The 25,029-nt window shown below is 33.7% G+C and overlaps 1 protein-coding gene across 1 annotated transcript; it reads left to right on the top strand.

Annotated features, from left to right (window-relative positions):
- LOC140448297 (lipase member K-like) lies at positions 1-25,029 on the top strand. The gene is made up of 7 exons (XM_072541385.1): positions 1-212; positions 5,448-5,631; positions 8,828-8,945; positions 11,294-11,540; positions 15,103-15,249; positions 19,580-19,807; positions 24,752-25,029. Exons 1-7 carry the CDS (start codon positions 42-44, stop codon positions 24,938-24,940), a joined length of 1,284 nt encoding a protein of 427 aa, XP_072397486.1. The 5' UTR covers positions 1-41; the 3' UTR covers positions 24,941-25,029.

Raw genomic sequence — 25,029 nt, 5'->3', positions numbered from 1 at the left:
AATGACATTATTCAAATATTTGCACTAGTGGAAAAGTAAAAATGGGTTCACAGATATATCTGTTGTTATTAATCCTTTGTTTTTCGTGTTCGGTCACATTAACTACTGCAGGTGTGAAAACATGTTCTAGTCAACTGGAATATTATTTTAATTTGTTTGGTCTATCTAATGGTGGCAGTTGTCAAATTGATCCCGATGGAGGTGCCACTCCCGTAAGTTGATTACTTTGATACTTTATCAATGATACTATTATTTAATGGATAATTTTGAATTTTTTTCCAATCAGTCAATACAATTTCTTCTACTATCAAACTCTCCTCTTTTCTTTTTAACACGGACTTTCCAGCGCAGGTGGAACACACTTTTAGTGGACAATGTTGTTGTTAAAAGTCCATATTTCAGTTCCATATATCAGAACCGGCAATATATACTGATTTTTTTGCTTTTCGAAAGTTTCTGCTTTTAAAGTATTTGGTAAATTTGATTTAAATACTGTTTGTGATCTTCCAAATACTGCCAAGCTAAGAAACATCTTCTATTTAAATCATTTTTGGGGTCAGCTTTTATAATTCGATTTTTTTTGAGAGGTATATATAATTCTTTACATTTTCTTTATTATTATTTAGATTTATATCCTCAATTATATCTAGAGATTCGTTTGTTAGATACTTAGTTTTTATTAGATTTATTTTTAATCCTATTTCTTTTGATTTTGTTTTTAGGTTAATATCATTTCCTGCAATTCTTCTTTGTTTTTGCTTTTAACGCAACATCATCAGCAAATCTTAAAGGGTTTAGCTTTTCTGCCGTCTATCTTCACTTCTTTATTTGCCCATTCTAAACTTTAAAACATGTCTTCTAGAGCTAAAGTAAGTAATTTGGGTAAGATAGAACTCCCTTGTCTAACCCTTCGTTGTAGTTTTATCTTTTCTGTTTTTTTTTCTGTTTTTAATTGCCATGCTACATGTAGCGTATTATCAAATGTAGCTCTCTCAGAAATTTTCATTGCGGGCGACATTAACTTTATTCCTTTGTAGTTCTGACAATCTTCAATGTTCCCTTTATCTTTAAACAATGATACCATCACACTCTCTATGCATTGGGCATCTTTTCTTCCTTATATATCCTACTCATCATTTATTACAAAATATCAACCCCTTTCTCTCTTAGAGCCTTCCAAACCTCCACAGGTAGTTCATGAGGTCCTACTGACTTACCATTCTTTTACATTCTATTACCATTCTATTACACTCCCATTTGGGCTCCAGTATCCTCTGTATCCCCTTTGATGTTCTCATTTAGCAACTTTCTAAAATAATTATACTATCTTTGCTTTATTTCAACGTCGGTTCTAACACTCTTCCATCCGCATTCTTAATCTGTCGCACGTGGGTCAAATCCTTTGATGACTTGTCCCGTGGTTTAGCAATGCTCTATAACCTTTATCCCCTTGAGTGTTTTCAACTCTTTATAAAGTTGTGCAGACAATCTTTCCTTAAGAGCAGCTACAGTCATACCTCTTTATAGCCTCTTTTTTCTCTCTAAACTTCTGTTGTACTTCATCGTTCCACCATCAAGTTTCTTTGTCTCTAGGAGGCCATTCACCAGACGTTGTTCCCAGCACTTCCTCTCCCACTCGTATTACAACTTTACTGTTAGCTGAATGGTTGAATACTCGTTCAGTATTCTAATCTTAAAGACTATTGACAAATCCTTATCATATAACTTTCACCACTTTACTTTCTACTGTCCTACTTTAAGGCCTATACTTAATGGGTCGGTAGGTGGGTCTTTCTAATTTATATTTATTTCCCTTGTGTGTGGGTACTTCACTTATTTCTATACATTCACTGTAAATAATTTTTAGCATTTTTTTCCATAATCTATCTATATTATTCCGTCTTTACCTAGAGCTTTTTTATTTCAAGTAGTGAGGATTGCGTTTTTATTTCTTCCTTTGTTGTAACGACCAAAAAACAAAAGGAAGTTTAGACCATTAGGCACACTCCTATGGAAGAATGTTCCCAATGGAAGATGATAAATGGATCATTGACAACACTGTTACACAAAACCCGTAACTAAGGACTGGACTTCAGTCTGGTGTTTTCATCGCGGTTCGTCATAGCTAAACTACAAGTGGTTATCAAGTGAGATAGATGACAACACAAAAGAGAAGAAAATTTTGGACACCACTCTATTTTCAAAATAATAGATAATTTAGTAGAACTGGCGATATAACGAATCTGTTCAACATCTTCATCATCCTTAATCTGTATGCGTCCCCTGCTAGACATAGGTCTCCCTCAGCTCTTTATATCTGTCTCAGGTGGTCAGTCCATCTAGTTGGTGGGCGTCCTCTGCTTCGTATTGCTTTTTGTCTTAGTCTCTACTCTAAAAGACGTTTTGTCTATCGGTTATCTGATAATCTGGCGACGTATCCTGCCCAATTCTATTTTAACGACGCGATTTTTTCGATAGCGTCTGTTATTTTTGCTTTACGACATATTTCTTCGTTTAGGATTCGGTCTCTCAGAGAGACACCCAACATCTGACGCTCCATAGCCATCTAAGTCACGCGAAGCTTATAATGAATCTATTATTAAATAAGAAATATTCTGGAATACTATCTGGACCAGGTTTCAATTTAACATTTATGTTTTTTCAACAGTTGTACACACCCATTAAATCAGTTCAAATATAACCTAAGTTGACAGCAGAATATCTATCATGGCAGTTATTTTTCTAATGTAAGTGGAACGAAAATAGTTTTTGTCAGGAAGAAACGGTTAGGAAATCGTGGCCTAAAAGCGTGAAAATATTTTTATTGTTAACTGTTAATACTATAACAATTTCAATTGAGAATAAGCTACAATTTAACCCTTTCGAGACTTTAGGTACATATGTGTACCACTATGTTTGCATACAAGCCTAAAGTGATATTTTGCCGTTAAATATTATTTAAAAATGTACCAGTCAGTTCTCCATTGCATCGTTTGAGTCACGTTCACGTGTAGCCGCGTAAAATATTTTAGTTAACCTAGAATTTGCGAGTTTTAGATGTGTTGGTTGCTACAGTCAGCATAAATACATTGTTTTTTGATACAAATTATAGTTAAATTGTATTATATCATTTTACAGACTGTTTGTTTTTGTGTCTTTTTATAGTAAGTATATTTAGATTGTTATTTATTTAGAGTAAAATAAACATTTGACTGTTTTTAAAATCTATGGTACTAATAAGTACCAATAGTCTTATAGTACGGTATGTGAGTGTACCATTAGTCTTATTCATGTCATTTTTATATATGGATAAGAAAAGGCCACTTACACAGAAAGAACTTCAATATTATGCAGAATTATCATTTTCCGAGTCTGGAAGTAGTGATGACATATATAAGCCTTCTGATGATGAATCGGAATCAGACGAGGACTGCAAAGATAATTTTCACGAAACTTCTGATGAAGAATCAGAATCAGAGTTAGAAGTTCGTGATACACAGGAAACTTTACAAGAAACTGCCACACCTAGTAGTTCTTTTGTGTTGTCGTCAACACCAAATTAAGGTTTTGCTCCGAAAAAACAAATTTTAAGTCAACGTAGTTGTACATTGGATGCTGGCATACAATCTAACTTGACGCCATACCAATATTTCAAAAAGTTGTTTCCACGTTCTTTGTATATGTATATTGCTCAATGCACTAATGAAAGGATTGAAATATGTAAGCAGTCAAGAAGAAACGCTCGTCTGAAGGAAACTGACTTAGGAGAAATTCAAATAGTTCTTGGTTGTATGCTAGTTATGTGCTACAACCGTGTACCAGAAATCAGTAATTATTGGTCAACTCATCCTTCACTAAGAAACGTTTCAATTCAAAATGCAATATCCCGTGACAGATTCAAAGTTATATCGTCAAAAATGTATTTTGCATCACCAAAGAAACCAACAGAAGCCTCAAAAACGTATTACATTGATGACGTTGTACAATGCTTGAAAGGTACCTTTAAAAAATATCGACAAGACAGCAGTTTTCAAAGTATCGACGAGTCCATGACGAAATTCAAAGGTCGATCGTCACTCAAACAGTATATGCCGCTAAAACCAGTAAAAAGGGGAATCAAAATGTGGCTTAGGTCAGACTCGTTTACTGGATATACCTGCGACTTCAACATCTACACAGGTCGCGAAACTGAATATGTAGAAGGAACTCTTGGGGAACGTGTAGTGAACAAACTTGTTTCCACAGCAAAAGAAAGAGATATAACCTTTTGCTTTGATCGTTTTTTTACTTCGGTTTGTCGGTTGGAAAATATAGAGTACGCAGCGATGGGGACCTGTAACCAAAATAGAAAAAACTTGCCAAAAATAAAAGATAAATTGCAAAGAGGTGAATGCGTATTTCAGTGCAGTGAAAACGGACTAATGTTTGTGAAATGGCAGGACACCAAGGAAGTCTTGATGCTGAGTAATTGCCATAATGACAGTGTTTCATCTATCAATAAAACCATGAGAGATGGTTCGAAAGTAAATGTGTCCTGTCCAGAAATGATAGCGTGCTACAGGAAAATTATGGGTGGGGTTAATCTAGCAGACCAAATGGTAGGATTGTACGATTTAGATCGTAAATCAAACAAATGGTGGAAAAAAGTATTCCATCGCTTACTTATGATGTCAGTTGTTAACTCATGGATTATTTATAATGAAAAAAATAAGAAAAAAATTCCTCTGATTCAATTTTTGGTACCTCTGGCAGAAGAAATGATAGCCGAAGGACAAAAAATAGCTGCTATACGACGTTTATCTAAGAAGGGAAGAATATCTATGAAAAGAAAACGTTTCGAGAGTGTATCATTACATCTTCCAATTGAAGGAAGCACAAGAAGACGATGTAAAATGTGCACTGATAGTAAAACTCAAACACGTACAAAAACCCTTTGCGAAGAGTGTGACATTTCTTTATGTAAAAACTGTTTCGCAGTATATCACCGTAAATAATATTTTGTATTTTTGAGTAATTGTTTTGTATTTTTGAGTAATAAAGTAATACAAATATATTATGTGGTATATAATAATATTTTTATGTGGGACTGTTGGTACACATATGTACCAATACACAAGACTAATGGTACATATGTCGGAAATCGTTCTCAACATACAAAACATTAGTAAATTAAACTTATCACTTGGTAAAAATTTTTTCTAATAATTTTATTTTTTATGACTCATTAATATTGACAATTCAAACATATAATGTACATTTTAAAGTAAATGACTTTAAAATGGTATTTCCAAAATCCTGGGACGATTTTATTGTGAGATAGTCCATTCGATTATATGAAATCAACTTTATCTTAAGAATATCCGTCAGAAAAATCATTCCAAGTGTTTCAAAGAAAAAATATAGCTTACTATTTTTATTTTATACATGATTATGATTATCGGTTTTAGATGGAAATTCTACAGAGATGGGGTTGCACTGTTGAAACAAATACATTAACAACCACAGATGGGTATCAAATTTTAGTCATCAGAGCATACAAAAATTTGGATCCTACGTTGACACCCATTTTAATGGTTCATGGTATTTATATGAATTCTAGAGCCTTCGTGTCTTCTGGAGAAAAAAGTCTTGGTAAGTATATTGTAAACTATGTAATACAAAACGTCATCTCGAGATAAATGCGCGATAATGTTTTCTGTTTGTGTTTCAGTATTTTTTCTGTTATTGTTTGTAATGGTCAAATGTAACTAAATACCTTTTTGGAACTGCTTTTTACCGAACATCAATGACAAATTTCTTCAAGAAACCAATTTTTTAGAGTATAATGCTATAAAAGTATTGAAATGGTCTCATACTTCGCTTACTGAACGTTTACGGTCATGTTTTAAACAAAAAAGTTTACATAGCCGATTAAATAAAACTGCAGTTCGTAAGAAAAATAAGTATTTTTGCTAAATATTCCATGATTTAATTATAGAAAATGGTGAAATTAGGTAGCCGTGATAGGTGAACTGTAATTGGAAACTACTTACTCATACATTTCTATTTTATACTGCATGTGATGTGTCTGTGCGGTTTTGCCCATCCTCTATACCTTTTAGTTACAGGGTACTGAAGAGGCGCGTCCCTGTCATACAATTAACTACAGCGCAACAACAAGAACGACTACAACCGAGACAAACAACAAAGAGCTCCACACGCTGAATTTGCTGCCCTGGAACATCAGCTGGCGCTCACTCAAGCTCATGTCCATGAATAAAAATATTTTGCGCTTCTATTACCAGGTGACAAACTTCAGTCAAGAAACGATCAGGTATCGACAAAGTTTTTAGGTCAAATTTTACAATGAGTACTCAGAAATTCAAGTACCTGAACAACGAGTTGCAAAGCAATACCGGGTAATTATAGAAAACAATCTTAGCGCAGATGCTATTAGACGCAATACCATCAGAAGCGAAGTCAAACGGGAAGTTTATAACCAAGAAGTAAATGTGGATTAAGTTCCTAGTGAAACACATGTGCAGATTTCTGAGCTTGCTGTACAAGACAGTTAATTTGATGATACACAACAGAACAACAACAACATACAAGAGTTTAATCGAACAAACCTACTTAGCAGATCATCGCTACCAAAAATAAACTCGTCTACTCGTTACAAATTATGAATATTGTCCTACCCAATTACCTCGTAGAAGCCTATATGCTGGAACATTTGCACATGCTTGTTTACTATGAAGCAAAAGTAACAGCTAATATAATGGTATTCAAGATTAGAACACGATGAGGTACCAATGTCGGAAGGATAGATAAAAGAATTTCACCATGGGAAAATGGATTCTAAACAAGATTAAATAATTGCGTCAAATGGCGGAATATATACGTGGAATACTAAGTAGAAAAGTTAGCAGAATAGCCGAAGAAATAATGCTGAGCACTGCAAGACACTTGAATTATATCCAAAAAACAACGCAGTCCAACAGTGACTGAATACATTAAATTCTTTCAATTATTCAGGACGACTAAGGAGATATTAAATTAGTTACAGTCCAAAATGCGACAATGCGATTTTTGAGCATGCCGAGAAGGCGTTCTATGGGAAACTTAATTCCACTGTAGAAAGTACCAATAAAGTTAACTAATAGATGTGGCAATACTTAACAACTGTGGGTTAAAGACAATATAAAGATCCCCAAGTAAATAGATCTAAAAATACAAATAAGGAGACAGTAAAAAATGGAAAGTACCTAAACAGTGCCTATTCTGTTATCTACTACTGGTGTTATTCCGACAAACCTCCCAGAAAACATAAAATAGCTGGATATAAGTAAACACCTGTGTAAGATCATACAAAAAGCTGTGCTACTATCGACGTCCAGAAGCTTACGAAAATTTTTGTGAGATACTCTCACGTAATCGGTCACCTAGGGCTCGGTAACACGAAAAGAGTTACACCAAAGCTCAATCTTGTTGATATCGGAGGTATCTAGGATAAGTGAATATTTTCTTTAGAGAGAGTATGAGCCATATGCCTAAATCTGAATAATAATAATGATAATAAACAAATCCCTATTAATCCCTATGAGTTTAAAGTTAGAATAAATTTCATAATTTTCTACCACTTCTTTGTCGATTAATTGGATTACTTAATTGAATAGTTAAATGAAAACTTTAATCTGTTACTGACTAATCATTTATTTATACATTTTTATTTATTTTGTAACAACGAAGAAAAGAAATACTGCAACGCTATATTTCTAGACTTTTAACAAACGTTTGACAAAGTCTGGCACGGAGGTCTGCTTTACAAAGTAAAAAGAGCACTATCAAGTATAGATTTCCTTCTACTTAAATCCTGCATATCAAATAAATATTTCTCTGTAAAATTCAAAGACCAACAATCCAACCTCTGTCCTATCAACTCTGGAGTCCCGTAGGGTAGTGATCTAGTGCCGCTGCTTTTCTCACTCTACACAGCCGATATACCAGAGACTAATACTACAATCGCTTCCTTTGCTGACGACGTAGCAATACTAGCTGTAAGATCCCATACAAGCATCACAAAACCTGCAACATCATCTGAACATACTCAGTGATTGGTATACAAAATGGAGAACAAAAGTAAATAAAACAAAATTCACTCAAATAACATTTATCAAACGTCACAACATATGCCCACCTGTAAGAATGGAAAATGTAAGAATACCATCAGTAACAGACGCTAGATATCTTGGCCTCCATCTTGACCAACGTCTCACTTGGAAAAAATATATCCAGACCAAGTGAAAACAGCTCACCTTAAAATTTCGGCAAATCTATTTTCTCCTTGGACGTAAATCAAAAATTAACATCCAAAACAAGAAAGAATCAGAAACCTATCTGATTCTACAGACTACACCTATGGGGCTATGCAAAGTCAACGTTGCTGAAATGATCCAAAGATTCCAGTCTAAAGTGCTAAGATCAATAGTGGATGCATAATGGTACGTAATTAACCAAACACTTTACTACCACTTAAAGATTCCTTTCATTAGAGAAGAAATCCATAGAGCCACGGAGTCACAAAATCAACGAACCATTTACCATGAAAATTACTAGTAAGGGAATTATTCAACAATGGTTCAGCCATTAGAAGACTAGATAGAACCTGGCCCCAAGACCTACTTCAAAACTAAACCAAAATAGAATAAGGTGAGACATCATTGGGTGTCTCTCCTTCACGCCCAAAACTTTTAACATATTTACTTAATACTCTGAAATGTACGAGTAGATTGTAATTAAACGTAATTATAAAAAAAATTTGTCACTACAATAAAACTGTCCATTTTAGTATATCAACTTATAGAGCAGAGAAGGCAAGTTTTTTTGATAAACTTAAGGGGATCGCTTTATAGTCCTGGAAATGTAAATGGTCTTGATAAGAGTAACTACGACTACTGGAATTTTACGTAAGTGATCTTAATGTTGTCATTAAAATATTTTAGTAGTTTATGGTATATACATATATATATCGCACCTTAAAAACCATAGGGCAGTAACTGCAAAAATCATAATGTTGAGTTATGAGCGTTTCAATTTTTTTTTTAAGTTAATATTATTTACTGTTATTCCAAAAATTAAGCTACAAACCTGATATTTAGCATAATTGTCTTTAATTTTGCATATTTTTATATGCAGTAAGGAGTATGTGAAATTTATTTCAGGAAATAGGTATTTTAGCACATACGGCCATATGGTTTTAAAATATATATCAATTTTGGAAAATGATGCTGTAAAAATTCATATCAAATAAAAGTTTTTTTTATTTAAGATTGTACTTATTTATTACAATTTTTTGGTTTTAACACTTAATCAAAATCATGCATATTGTATTCTGTTTGTTCGGTTTCTACTGTTTCATTGTTCACATGTAAATCTTCATAAAACCTATGGTAGTGCTCTTGAATAACATTAGCCTTACATAGTGAGAGCAGATCTTGTATTTTTAGATTCGATATTCCTGGTGGATGCGAATATGCTTTACTTAGTTCCATATTAGCCACCAACCCTCGTTGTCTTCGCCTTATATTAATGGTTCTGAACTCTGTATCATTGTAGCTTGTCTTAACCTGAAACTTATTTTCAAGTGTCTTCTAAACCTTGATCATCTTAATCTCATTCCAGACGACCCGATTTCCTTCTTCGTCAATATTATAATTGTTCCCCATTTCCTTACATAATTTTTTAAAGTCCGATGTAGACATTTCATTAATTTTGTAAGGTTCACCTGTTTCTTTCGCTGTTTGAACTACTGTGACCCATTGCGCAGGCACATAAATTGGTTCTCCTTTTAATGCCCTTTTTTTTGTTTCTCAATCAAAGAATGCATGATATCTCCCTCATTTTGGAAGTGACCTGTTATCAAAAATTTGTGGGTAATTTTAGGTATGTTCAATTTCTGTACTGCATAGAGATAAAGACAGACAATATACTTATTCTTATTGTGCCCACTGCAGTTATCTGAATATAACATTATTTCCTGTTCCCTGGCATGGTTCCTCAGAAATTGTAACAGGCATGAGGCTATTTCGTTTGGACCACGATTGGCAATTCCGTCGAACCAAAGGTAGCAGTGTCCTGCATTTGTGGTCAGGTCAAAAATTGTGAAATTAAATGTTGATAATCTCCTTTTGTAATAAAATAAGGAGACATCGCCTGAAGGTGTAGGTAATACGGCTTGTAAGTCAAAACAAGCAGTAATGCAAGTATTAGATTTTGCAGATTTTGAGTCATTTTCTTTTTCTTTTCTACTAAGTTCCACTTCTTGACGGTGAGTATTATAGGCTGCTTCTAATGTAGATTTATTTAATGAATTTTTGTAACTTTCACATAGCAAGCAGAGGTCTTCTTTGGGCTTAAAGAAACTTATATTAAATTTCGTGTTAAATATGGTCCTAAACGTAGCGTAATTTCCGAACACCGAACCTTTTTCTTCGCAAAATTTTATATAATCGCGATGAATATCAGCCAGAGTTTCGTCACCACTGACGAACTCTCTGGTAGTTTGTTTTCTTAAGTAGTGGGATTCCACTCTAGGAATGGATTCGATGTAACTCATTATGTTTTGTTTCACGACTTCGTCGATTCTTTTTCCATTCTTGTGAGTTCCTCGCTTGTCTTTTGGGATAAACCCATCTACAGTACGACGTTGTATATTTGCTATAGTCTTGTCGCTTATTCCCAGTGTTGCAATAAAATTGCAACACTCTATATTTCTTGCCTTCCACTTCGAAGAAATAGACATAGTTTGCTCCACGATTACTGTCTGGATTTACTGTTCTATATTTCACATTAGTTTTTTCCATTGATCTTCCTATAAATTTTCACTGTTTTGTGGAATTTTATAGGAAGATCAATGGAAATCAACTCACAACATAACAGATAAAAGTAGGTACAGGCTGAGTTTTGGTTCCTATTTTAGAACCATAGAGCAACAACTGCAGATAATGCCTGATGGTATAAAAAGATGAATAGATTTTTTACAAAAGCCATAAGGACGTATCTTTCTGGTGCCGAATTTAAAATTCGTTGCAGATGTTGCTAAATAGCATTAAAAAATAGATTTTTTTTCTATTAGACTGCATTAAAAGGTCATTTTACGAAAAAAATGCAGATATTGCCATATGGTTTTCAAGGTGCGATATATACATATATATATATATATATATATATATATATATATATATATATATATATATATAACGAATATCACTTTCGGAAAAACACATTCTTTATGAGAAATATTTTATAATCTTAGATGGCACGAGATGGGCATGTACGATATGCCAGCTGCTCTGGACTTAGTTTATCAGACCACTCAACAAAAAGCGATAGTGATTGGATATTCTATGGGAACAACTGTCACAAGTGTTTTTCTGTCTTTAAATCCAGAGAAAGCTCAATCCAGAGTAAAAAATTTTGTTGCAATGGCACCAATTGTAATTTTAAATAAGCAGATAAGATCTATATTAGGAGGTTTGGCACCTCTTTGGCCCTTAGTTCAGGTAAGTTTATAATAAAATTATAATTAGGATTCGGTTGGTATTAAGCCAACATGTATGTCGACCATCTATCTAGACAAAATTATTTTCTGCGCTAAACTACCTTGATACGTCACCATCTTGATATTTGAGTGCACTTAACATTTTGCAAAACAAGTTAAAGCTAATTTTGCCATTGGCGTAAAATTACAAGTTTTTTTAATAAACTTTTACTTTTTAGAGAAAATAGTCATAACCATTAATATGATTTAATTATCATCTTTGGCTCGACAATCCTCTGTGGATCCTGGACTTCTCTAAGATTAGTCGCCATTTTGTTTGGTTTCTGGACACGTGTTGCCATCTTCTGATCTCTAGTATCCCTAAGTCGGTCTCAAACTCCATCGAACCACCTAATTCGCGGTCGGCCTTTGCTTCTTTTTCCTATAGGTGTTCCTGTCGTTAGCTTTTTAGCAATCATGTATCTGGGCCATCTAAGTCGCTCTATTTTAATCAACATTACGATATCTGATTCATTAAAAAGTTAGTATAATACGAAATTAAATCTTTTGCACCACTTCCTTTGATCGTTTATGGCTCCAAATATTTTGGAGAGTATAATTCTGTGACTGAGGTGAGTAAGCACATAAGTCAAATTTTCCGAATTTTTTTTTGATAAAAATGTGTAGGTGATTTGTAATACTATCATCGGCTCTAAGCACTTTAGTCTACTATGCATTTTTACAGCTGTTATTGCTAAGTGTGCATAATAACCATACTGAGAAAATACCGACTTGAGTTTGTGAACACTGTACACAAACACTGTACACTGTACACTGTGTCGACTGTAAATACTTAAGTCGACTTATGTGAAGAGAGCCAGTTGCAACTTGCTGTCTCTTGTTGTGTCGTCGGTGATTTATGTTACTAGGCGCTAATGAAACATTACATGCAGAAAATAATTTAGCCAAAAACAGTTCAGTTTGGTTTGATATTGCGAATAACACATGTCCAGAAGTTTTTTGTTTAAAGTGTCTGTTGATGATGAGTTGATAGCAGATACATTCCTAAAAGCAATTCTGTTCTGATGACAAAATAATAATACTACAAGCAATTTTACTTAGAGCGTAAAAATCACGTCAAAAGCTGCAAAAACCACCGGACACAAGAAATGCTAGATAATTACGAAAAAAAAAGTAATTCGGGAAGTCATATATTACAAAAAATGGTAAAATAATTCCAGAAAGACCATTTCAACCTCTGCCACTATGCCGAGCAAAGTGCAGAACAAAAATCACTGAAAATCAGCTGAAAGAAATTTTTCCCGAATATTGGAGTTTGGGCAGTTACGACAAGAGAGTAGCTTATATAGCCAGTCTTTTCACCATACATGACAAAAAATCACAGAGGCCTCATACAGATGATCCAGACAAAGAAAAATTTCGCCTGAAAACCTACAAATATTTTTTATGAATAAATGGTAGCCATATTTCTATTTGCCGTAGATGCTTTCTTTTGACTTTTAATGAAACAGACAATTTCATAAAAGTTATCGCTTTAATAAAAAGAGCATAACCTGCGGAAACAAAGACTGATTCTGTCCAATGAAAGAATATTCCACCAAACAAGTGGTCTGAAGAAAAATTAGAAGAACTCGATAAGCATATTTTGAGTTTCCTGAGTTACGAAAGCCACTACTCACGCGACCAAACAAATAAAAGATTTCTACCATCACATTTGACCCTAGAAGCAATGTATTCCCTATAGAAGGAATCATACAAAAACTTTGTGTCGTATCCATATTATAGATCTAAATTTCATAAATTGAATCTGTCGTTTAAAAAGCCTCAAACGGATATTTGCCATAAATACGACAAGTTAAAGGGGCCATTGGTGTCTAGGAAAAAAGACGATCAAGGAGAACCTTTTCGCTGGCATGACGTGCAATGGCTAAATTATATAAAATGGGATAGTGGGAAAATATTTTTCAAAAAATCCTTAAATGCAGAGAAGCCATTTAAGGAAATTTCTTTTATTAGATGAAATTGGTTGGGAAATTTAGTTCCCCCGTTGAAATATAAGGTGGATGTGCCAATAAATAAAGAAAAAAAGAAGGATCTTCTTGATTTCCTTCCCTTAATCCCTACAACTTTTCATGGGTTCTATGAAAATCTTTCATCGATCGAAACAGCGTTGCTGGACTATTCAAGTATCGACGAAGATATTGATTAAATAGTTATTATGTTTAAGTGGTTCATTCTTTTTTTTAGATTTATTTTTTTTATCAAGCTTCCTTTTTTATAACAAATAAAAAATACTTTGTTTAATAATATTATTTTCATAACCATTTTCTGTAAGTGCAATAACACATAAGTCATGGACACACTTGGGATCAAATGACATAAGTCACGAATTTCATTTTTGGCATATTTTTTATTTCATGGGTGGTGGAAAATTTGGAAAATAGTCTATATTAATATAAGACATTTATATAGATAATTATAAAAACAACAATTAAAACCAAATAAAGTAAGTAACACGTAATTTTGGACTATAAAACGGATTTAGAGGTAACCGGTGAATATTAAATCGCTTCTACTGCAAAACTAGGCAAAATGACTTATGTGCTTTCTCACCACGGTCAAAGAATTATGCTTAAATATTCCTATTAATCCAAGTCTTTTATCCTTCTACGTGAGAGTGAATGTTTCCGCCTGTTTCACCGCAGTTTCCAATTCTAAGAAACATTGCTCAACACCTCGCTTGCTACGCCCTATTATGTCAATGTCATCAGCGTATGCTAAGATTTGTATCGATCTATTGTTAATAGTACCTTCGTCTCTAATGCGTGTGTCTCATCAGGAGAAGGAGTTCAACATCACGATTACATGGTTCCAAGAATGGAACGCATTGTAAAATAACATGCCCTGCATTACCCACAAGCCACCAGGTTTTTATCTTCCACGCAAAACATGGTTTACTCTAAATAGGAACAGACATGGCAGATGTGCATACATGCTACATAAATGGGGAAAGAACCCGTCTCCACAATGTGACTGTGGGGAGAACCAAACCATGGACCACATTATTGAAGTGTCCCTCAAGATCCTACAACGGTAGCACTGAAGGTTTCCTGTTTGAACTTCAGAGTCAATTGATTATATTAATACACTTGATGTTTGTTTGTAACTATTTAAAGTTTTTCATATACCTATATGACTAGTATTTGTAATTTTGTTCTAAATGTTTTGTAATTGCCATACGATAAATAAATATGGCGTACAGATTTTTGGTAAATCGATTTTTCCGTTTTCCCCCCTACAAGGAGGCGTTCTATGGAAAAGCCGGGGATAGGAATGGTAAACTTTTTGCATCTTTTTTGTAGTCCACAAATTAATATTTTCAGCAAAATTTAGCTTGTTCGTACAATTTTTGGAGGTCAAATCTCTGAAATCTCTGACGACTAGACTATTTTTAAAAATGTTTGTTATTTTTTCAGTTTCAGGATGTAATTTTATTCGAAAAATTTATAAAGTTACTCTTCATTATATCTTTAACATCTAATGCACTCTAACCTTTATTTTAGCCAATAGCCAAACTTGTATATAACGGTGAAATGCTCACAGGGCACCAGGGATACACGAATTTCTGCATTCAGCTTCCAATTACAATGCAAATGTGTTACTCGGTTGTGGTACCTCTTTATGGAAGTGATTACGAAGGTTTAGATTATGTAAGTACAACCTTGTAGATTATTTTATATAAAATTAAAACTAAAAGAAATAAATATAGACAATAGGACATCATTGCACAGTTAGTTCTTACTATTCAATATTTTGCCAGGGTCAGTATCATACTGTTATCATTAGAGAATAAAAGTTTAGTCCAATTTAAAAGTCCAATTTAATTTTAATTAAATGATGAAAATTACCTACTTAAGTTCATATTGACTATACAGTGCTAGTCAAAAGTCCGTTCCCCCTCGTATATTTTGAACGGTTATTGTTATAAAAGTAAAATTTGGAGGGAGGTAATAAACAGACGTAGGCTTCTCACCTAGTCATAAAAGGTGACGTAATAATGACAGATGACGTTACAGATAAATTTAAAGTATGTACCATTTAAATGGGAATAAGCCACAATTAAAGGTTAAAGCACGTTAATTGACGTTTCAGTTTTCACTTCGGAAATCGTTATCAAAATACAAACAAAGTAAATTAAACAAATTTTGTTTTTTCTATTACTTGGTGAAAAATTCTTCTAACAATTTAATTTTATCTGACTCATTTATATTAACAATTCAGACATACATTATACATTCAAATATTTAGGATTCATACTCTTAAAACCACCGAGCAAGAGATAACCAGCAGATTAGAACAGACAAGAACATGTATTAAACAAATGAACGGGGTACTGTGGGATAGACAGATTACCAGAAATACAAAGAAGAAAATTTATAACACCTTGGTACGCAGTATAATGACCTATGGAGCAGAGAATTGGATAATAAATAAACGAAACAGGTCCAAAATCACAGCAACTGAAATGGAGTTCATGAGAAGAAGCTGTAGAGTGACAAAAATGGATCGCATCACAAATGAGGAGATAAAACGAAGAACGGCAGTAGAACAAGACATACTCAGCTACATCGAAGAAAAACGTTTAATTTGGTATGGACATGTGAGAAGAACAGATCATACAAGTTGGATAGCAAAGATTTCGGATTGAAGCCCAATAGGAAGGAGGAAAAGAGGTAGACCCCGAAGATCATGGAGGGAAGAAGTGGACGAGGCCATGGAAAGACGAGAGCTTAGAAATGGAGAATGGCAGAACAGAATGGACGGGAGACGTTGGCTGAAAGAAGGAAGACGGCGACAGTTGTAAAAATCCTTATATAGATAGATAGATTATACATTTTAAAGTAGACGACTTTAAAATGATATCGCCAATATTTTTGAGTTGCGTTCCTGGGACGACTTTACTTGTAAGATAGTTCATTCGATTACATGAAATCAACTTTAACTTGAGAATATCCGTCAGAAAAAATCATAGCATGTAATTCGTCTTTAAAAAGCAAACACATGCCATGATGACAGTAAAAATCCCCTGTTAGTGATTCCATAGTAAATTATGAGGGAAAAACCAGTAAAAAAACCTCATAATACTATCCCGACATGGTACGTATTTGGTCGTGCATTTAGTTTACTTTCAATAAACACCAAATTATGATTTTATATTATTTGTTATTTAACCCAGATATTACTGAAACTTTTATTGTTAACATTTTGAATTAATTTCGAATTTTCATGGAAATTATAGCATATGGAACCAAAAAACACAATCATATATTTTTTTATGACGATACCTGTCAAGTTTTGACATGTTCTTTTAAAAGGACGGTAGTAATATACGGTACCAGATATCATATATATTTTATTAGTATTAATTTACAAAGAATGAAAGGATTTAAAACAAAATTTTGGATGTAAAATGGTATTTTGCACTTTTCACACAAAAACTGGACTTTTTTGTGACAATATCCACATCGCGATTGCTTTTCTTGATAAAGAATCAAGTGGTTAATACCGTCATATCTTGAATTGGCTACCGAATTCGAATTCCGCTTAGAAGGTCCGCGTTTTGTTTCTTTTTTAAAAGTTTCCAAAATATTAGTTGCAATAGATCTTCTAAATTCAAGTTGATCCAGTTTACCGTCTTGAGTTTTGTGAATCTGCCACGCATTTTGAATAGCCATATCAACGCAATGAGCAAAAAGGGGAAAATACCATTTCTTTCCTCTTATGGACACTCGATATAAACTGATGTTCTGGTCACTCCGATCAACGCCACCCATGAAGTTATTGTATATTCTAACAATATTTGGTTGAGGTACTTGAATATGTTTTTTCTCTGCTTGTGAAAATCTCTTTACAGAGAAGCAAGGCATTACTGGTACAAAATTGGAAGCAATAGAAACGATATTATTATCATGCCAGCGGCAAACCACTATTCCTGTATTTTTATCAAGACGATACTCGTATTTACCACGTTCAGTTTTTTTCATAATAGATAAACAGGGTAAAGGGCATTTCATGGTGCGATTTTCCCTTACAGTGCCTGTACCAAATATGCCTCTTTGTTTTAGCTCATGCAGTAAATGAATAGAAGTAAAATAATTATCAAAAATAAGATGAAATCGCCTTTGAGGCCATACTTCATTCAATCTGTCTGCATAGGATAGAACTACTGATGCACCCAATCCAAGGACTTTATATTGTTCAGGTATTGTAGTGGAATTACCTTGGTAAGGAGAAAACCAAACTATGTATCCCAGACGAAGGGCTCCTACCCACATTTTGTACCCCCAACGGATTGGTTTTCCCCTGATGAATTGTTTTGTGGGATGGCGACCAAAATACGGAACCATTGCCTCATCTATGCTGTGATGTTGTTCAAAAGGGGGAAATTGTATAAATTTTTTGTTTATTACGTCGAACAGGGGTCGCATCTTGGCAAATCTATCAAATTTATCTAATGACAAGTTATTGCAAACATGCAAAACTTTCATTATGTGGGAAAATCTATCCCTAGATATAGCAGCTACCACCATTGCGTTGTGCGAATCGTCACGATTTTCCCAGTACATGTACCTTTTCGGCACAACCACATAACCACTCAATACAAGAACGCCTATAAAACATCGAATCTCATTTTGAGTAATGTCGTTCAAAAGATTTCTTTGTCCTGCGTAGATGTTAGTGTATTCGGTAACCAAATTGATGACTTCATCATCAAAAAACAAATTGAAAATTTCCATCGGCGACTAAGTCATTTTCGGTCCAAATTGAGTTTTCCAGTAAGTACAATCAGGGTGTTGATACAAGTCTCCTTGAATCCAGTGTGCAGATATTCTCTTCTCTAATTGATGGGGCAGCTTTTCCTTGGAAAGAAACACAACCAATGGTATATTGTCATCATCCGAATCTTCTTCTGGTAGGCTGGAATTCACAGAATCTTGTGGTAATTCAGTCGCGTTGTCAAAAACAAGTTCTACATCGTTTCTCAACTGACTACCCGGTAAATTATTTATTGTAGTTAGTTCTTCATCGCCGGAGTCGCAATCGGTGACATCATCATTGGCATTTTCTGGGGGAAATATGATCAAACCATCTGGAGGGACTGGGATTTCATCAGAATCAAGCTCTTCTAATAGCTCATGCAATTTGAGAGGCCTCCTGAAACAATACGCACGTTGGTAGTACTAATTACTACCGTCCTTTTAAAAGAACAAAATGAAATCCCAAGCGGCGAGCCTTTTAAACAACGTGACAACTATTCGAGCCAAGAATATACTTACATAAGTCCCTATTATACAATAATCCACATGCCAATGCCGTGAAATAACAGTTTTTTAATTCTAGACTTACCTCCAATTATAAGCATCCATTTTGTAGTCCAAAACCTGGCAATTTACACAGATAACCTCACAATTACAGCATGTGCGCGCACTAAAATCGTTAATACTTGTCGAATGCTGGCTCTTGAAAACACTCCATCTAGAGCCATCTATCAGTTGGTAGCTGTACTAACCTAAATTACGCATAATTTACACTGCCTTTTAAAAGGACGGTAGTAATATCTGGGTTAAAAAACATAAACGATGTATCCTCTATATGTTACCGACTTACTAATACTGGTATTTTCCTTTTTATAACTTCCTCATTTAATATGGATAACCAGATCCTGCTACATTCTGCCGAGGAATTTGCGACACAATTGGTAAATGAGACCAATTGTGTCGCAAATTCCTCAGCAGAATGTAGTAAGATCTGAATGAAAAATATATAAATATTTTTGAAAAACTTGCCATAAATAAAATACAATTAACTGTATGCTTCTTAAATCAAAATAAAGCATTTTTTCTTGTAAAAAATTTAGTTATTTTAAAAAAATAAGTGTTTAATGCAGCAATTACGGTACAAAGTTAATCAAGTATTAGTTTTAAATAAAAATTACTTCTTCTATCTATAACTAGTTGTTCATTTTATTAATTGTTACAGGCTAAACGTCCAATACAACTTGTAGATAATCCAGATAGCATTTGCGAAAAGGTTGTAACCCATTACGCACAAATAATTGATAAAGGATTATTCCAAATGTTTGACTATGGAGCATCCGGTAATTTGTTGAAATATAACAGCCCTACACCACCCTTATATCCATTAAATAATATTAATGTTCCAGTTACATATGTCGTTGCATCTAATGATTACTTGGCAGAAAGTTCCGTAAGTAAATAAAATAAAATATTTTTATAGATATTTAACATCAACTTGGGCTATTTAGACAACCTGCATACAGATAGAGAAAACATTTTTTTTTTCAGTCATTTGGTATGAATTGGTACAAATGGGTTTGGCATATGGGATAACAAAATTTGATAGCTTCAGAATACAGAAAATGCGTCAGTTTTATTACCTATCTACTGGTTTATTCAACAGAACAAATCTTTTTGGATGGTCTCTATATAAACTCTGTTTATGAAAAAAGTAGACTCACACTGTTCTATTTATGCCACCAAGATTGCGATTAACTGAAGAAGATGCTGATTTAAAAAAAAATGATATTTTTTCTGTCATCTTATAATTATCATCACAAACTTTTTCATCAATCGTCGGATCTCTTAGGTGTGTCCAATCATTTCTGTTCGTTTTTTTTACATATAATCATGAAAAGTCGTTCGTTTGATATTATTACTCTATTTTGTTTAAGGCTGCCTCTACTTCTCTTATTGTCTCTTTTGCTATTGAACAATTTGCTTCGTTCAACGGTTGTCTTACATTCGTCCTATCGTCTTCGTATTTCTTTATTAGATATCTATACGATCGCTGACTTATTGTTAAACATAACAGCTTCCATAGCTTTCGGAGTCACTCGAAGTTTGCGAACTATGTTGTTAAAAGCACATGTTTTAATTTTATATGTCAACAACGGCAAAACAAACAGTAATTTTCCAAATGCTGCCCATGCTAAGGAATATCGTCTATTTAAATCAGCGTTTAGATTCAGCTTTGACTTATGGATGCGATTCAACCGTTTTACATTATTATTGTAAAATGTTACATCCTCAGTTATATCTAGAGATTTATGATTTTAGTTCTGAAGTTAGCGCCACAAAGTTCTTTTCTGGTCTCAGCTTCAGTATTTAGTACAAACAACTGGAGTTGTAGGCTTATATTTTCATTGATTATTACTTTACAGTCCTTTACTCTGGTATATATTCCCTCCTGGTCGTGAAATAGTGTATTTGATAATGGTTGTGTCAATAATATTGATAGTTTCGAGATGTGGTGCTACTGTCGAATGCTGAAGATAAGTTGGGTTGAAAGAGTTACAAACTTTGAAGTAAGGCGAAGGATAGGAAAAGACCCAGAAATTTTGTCAACGATCAAACGAAGAAAACTTGAATATTTGGGTCACCTGATGAGAAGACATAAATACGCATTACGTCAAAATATAATGCAAGGAAAAATAGAAAAAAAAACGACATCCAGGCCATAGCAGAATGTCGTGGTTGAGTAATTTGAGAGAGTGGTTGGGCTGTACCACTAATGAAATCTTTAGGTCAGCTGTAAACAAGGTCAGGATAGCCTTGATGATTTCCAATCTCCGATAGGAGTGGCACAACAAGAAGAAGAATTGTCCTATTGCTTATTCTAACATATTATCTTGAGCAACAGATTGAGCTAAACCTAGTTTTAGGGAGTTCTATAAAGTAATCAGCATAGACAACATCAGGTACTCTGATGATACCGTACTAATAGCAAGCAACGCACAATAACTACAAAATATAATAAATGCGGTAGTTCGTCGTAGCGAAATGGTTTACATCTAAATGTTTCCAAAACTAAAATTCTAGTATTTTCAAAGCTACCAACAACCGTATATTTGTATGCTAAGCGACAAATAAGTGTAACCCAAAAAAGGAAATCCTATCAAGAATCGAACGAGCCAGGAAAACACTTATGCACATAAAAACACACAAGATCAGACCTTAATCTAGGTCAGGTTGTATAGTCTGTCCAAGGTTGCAGCGCTACACGATGATAATGAACATAATATGCATTAATTCCTGATATATTTAATAGATCAAATAACACGGTGAGTGGCCAACGCCGAGAGTTTCGGAAAACATCATATTGTGCACACGATTGGTCAACCAGTTCTACACCGAATTTTGTTTTGTTGTAATCCGTTATTATCTCGGGTTTGTTCTTGTTTTCTGTTTCAGAATCAATACTGTCATCATGGTGCATGGTTGAATCAGCTAATACGACCTTATTTTTTTTTGGAACGTACGTTACAAATGTACATTTTTATTGAAGGAATCCAAATAGTGAAGAATGCATGTCTCTCTTTATAAATTCTTGTGATAGCTCCCTCTTATTTTTACGAATTGTACCAACAATAGTTAATCGCTTTTGAAGCAAGTCCATGGCCAAAGATATACTGGTAAACCAATTATCCATGGTTACGTTTATGTCCGTTCCTTCTATGGGTTTAACCATTCTTGTAACAACCTCTGCGCTACTCCAATCAGTTTTAAAAGGACCAGTTGGTTGTGTTCCACTGTAAATCTTCATATTATAGGTATATGCATATTTGCGTATCTACTAACGCAAATATTTTTATACCATATTTGGATGGTTTACTGGGGATGTCTTAACGGAATTAACATTTTCTCCTAAAAGCAAGTAATTTCTTAACTGTTAAATAATCTGAACGTGTAAGTTTTTTTTGAATTTTCAATAAAATGTCTAAAAATGTCTCGTATAGGAGCAATTTTATCCAGCTCTCTCCTTTGTTGTCTAGAATTAAAGTCGTCAAACCTTTCAACACCAGTACCTTTCTTATTATCCCACATTTTCAAAACCTTTAGTCTTCCAGATTTTAGAACACCTGCTAAAGAGAGTATACCAATAAGTCCCCAAATCTCTTTGACGTCGGTCATTTTAGAATTTCTATAGCGTTGAAAATTTGTTTTTACCTTCTCCATATAGATGTTGGTACAACGCCTGATGTCTTTGACGATATTATCATCTAGCATACATTATTTGAAGCATTCAAACTGTGTTTTTGCATTTCTAGCTTCTCTTATTGGTCCTGGTAACTTCAAAACAATATTTTTGCACGAGTTCTTGAAGAAGACGCAGGACACATCCTACTCCACTTTGTTTTTTTTTTGTCTTTGCCAACATAGCATTTTGAAATTATTTTTTCTTCACCTTCTTTCCCTTGAATCTTTTCATCAGTCTTGTTCCGATTCTTGTTCAAACATGGTACATTCTTGTTCTAGAACATCATCAGATACATATTGCTCAACATTATAGTCACCTGAGCAGCTGTCGTTGTGACTACTATCTATATTCGGCTCCTGTTTGTTCTCTATTTCTTTATTCAATTCCATCAGCATTTTTTCAAAATTAGAGTCGCCGAATCTTACTTTTTTTGGTCGGGACATTACTGATAACTAAAACAAAAATAAAATATAAATATTTGTTACTGTTTTTCACGCAGAACTAATCTTAACCGCCGAATACAAAATATAATTTTTAGTGTAGGGTTATGTAAGTACACGAGTGGATTACAATGGTAACAGAACACAATCTATTTTTTACACCTACACACATCAAGAGACAGACGCATACTAAAACAATTCCTTATACTATGCCCTGAAGTTATAAGGAGATAGGCAACTTTATATACAGTATAGTCCGAAAAGCAATATTATATCGCACCCTCAGTGCTAGACTGCATTAACTCAAAATTTTATGAAAATTAAGTAATCATGGAATTCAATTGTAAGCATGCATATCTATCCCCTGTAAAACTTTAGTAACTTTCAAATGCTTAACCGGCTAAATATTACAACAACAACAGTTTAACTATTTTGCGTTTTTGTACATAAGTTCCGTGCAAAACTGTTGTAATTCTAATGTAACAGAGTTACAAGAGTTTTGCACGGAACATTGCAATGGTTTCGATGACAAGCAATGAAAAGCACGAAAAAAGTAATATATTTGTTATTTTAATATCTACATTTGTGGTGTTTTATTTTAATATACAGCGTGTCTACGTAATCCATTATCGGCCGATAATAAACAAAGATTTACGAGACCAATCTATTCATGTAAGTTTAATGTCCTTTGTGTGACATTATATTTTCCATAAAATGTGTGCGATGTCGTTCGTGCGATTAAAAACACATAAATTAAGACTAATTATTTACAGACAAAAAGTATTTTTTCTTATGAAAGGAAAAACAGTTATCTTAAAACTTGTGTATTAATAATACTGACAGGTTAAAAACATCTCTTCTCAGAAAACTTGCTCTATAAAAACTAAATCCCAAATTGTTGGGAAACAAATATACAAGAAGTGTATCAACTAGGACAACTAACAGAAAATGTGTCTACACTTTTTACAATTTTCACCGTGCAAAAGTGTTGTAACTTTGAAATTCCTAATTTTTTTAGCAATAATATTATTTTATTTAAATTTCTATTTTTGGTTATTGTAATATAGGCTCAAAAGCATGCAAAATCATAATTAAATGTTAATTTTTCTTAAAACTTGTGTCATATTTCACCGATATTAGCACGAAAATAAACAAAATCGTCTTTATCTCGAAACTTACTTATTCTGACTTAATTATTCTTACCCTCAGTGCAGTCTTGCACTGAGGGTGCGATATAATCCAATGGTTTACGTATGTAATCCTCGCGTGTACTGCAGAGTTAAGGAAGGAGAAATTTTACATATTTGTACGGCATTTATAACTTAGGTAGGTAATACAAAAATACTGACTTGCGACCTAATGCCGTACAAAAATTTTGGTAGAAATAGGGGAAATCGTTTATTTTTGGAAAACTTTCATAAACAAAGTTTTGGATCGGCATACAGATTAATTGTTTTGCAACGTCATTCCGTCCGTACATTCCATCTGAAACAGTGGTGAGAAATCTAAATCGCAACCCTTGTTATTACATATTGTAGTATTGATTTATATATGATTCATGTTGGGTCAAATGACCTTCTAAAAATGTTCTACGAGCTTGTAGTCTACAAATCTTACTTACTTCATTATTCTATTATTCGGCCTAACAACTTCTATATTCTACAGTAATTATTTTTTAGAATACCTTGTATTAATATATTTCTGTTTATTTCAGAATGCAAAAACGGCGTTTAGTCAAATACCACAAGAAAACCAATGTGGATTTTTGACGATTTCGCAAAGTAAATTTGCTCATGACAATTTCATAAACCATGTAGATCAGTTACCACTTTTAAATCAACCTATAACTGACCTAATCAATAAACTAGAGTCTAATATTTGTCCTATCGAAACTATACTTTAATAGATGTTTGAAATTGTATAATTTGTAAATATTAATGTTATTATTGTTAAATGATAAGAACTTATTTCATTAAACTTTATTTACAAGAA

Source organism: Diabrotica undecimpunctata, chromosome 8, assembly GCF_040954645.1.
Source record: "Diabrotica undecimpunctata isolate CICGRU chromosome 8, icDiaUnde3, whole genome shotgun sequence".
NCBI lineage: Eukaryota > Metazoa > Arthropoda > Insecta > Coleoptera > Chrysomelidae > Diabrotica > Diabrotica undecimpunctata.
The sequence above is the reverse complement of the archived record's forward strand: the minus strand, read 5'-3'. Positions and strand labels throughout refer to the sequence as shown.

Bases quoted from the DNA above. Each gene is read 5' to 3' on its own strand.
- LOC140448297 (XM_072541385.1), top strand. From the start codon at position 42: ATGGGTTCACAGATATATCTGTTGTTATTAATCCTTTGTTTTTCGTGT. The intron at 213-5,447 runs GTAAGTTGATTA...TATCGGTTTTAG, and splicing joins CCGATGGAGGTGCCACTCCC to ATGGAAATTCTACAGAGATG. The intron at 19,808-24,751 runs GTAAGTAAATAA...TGTTTATTTCAG, and splicing joins ATTACTTGGCAGAAAGTTCC to AATGCAAAAACGGCGTTTAG.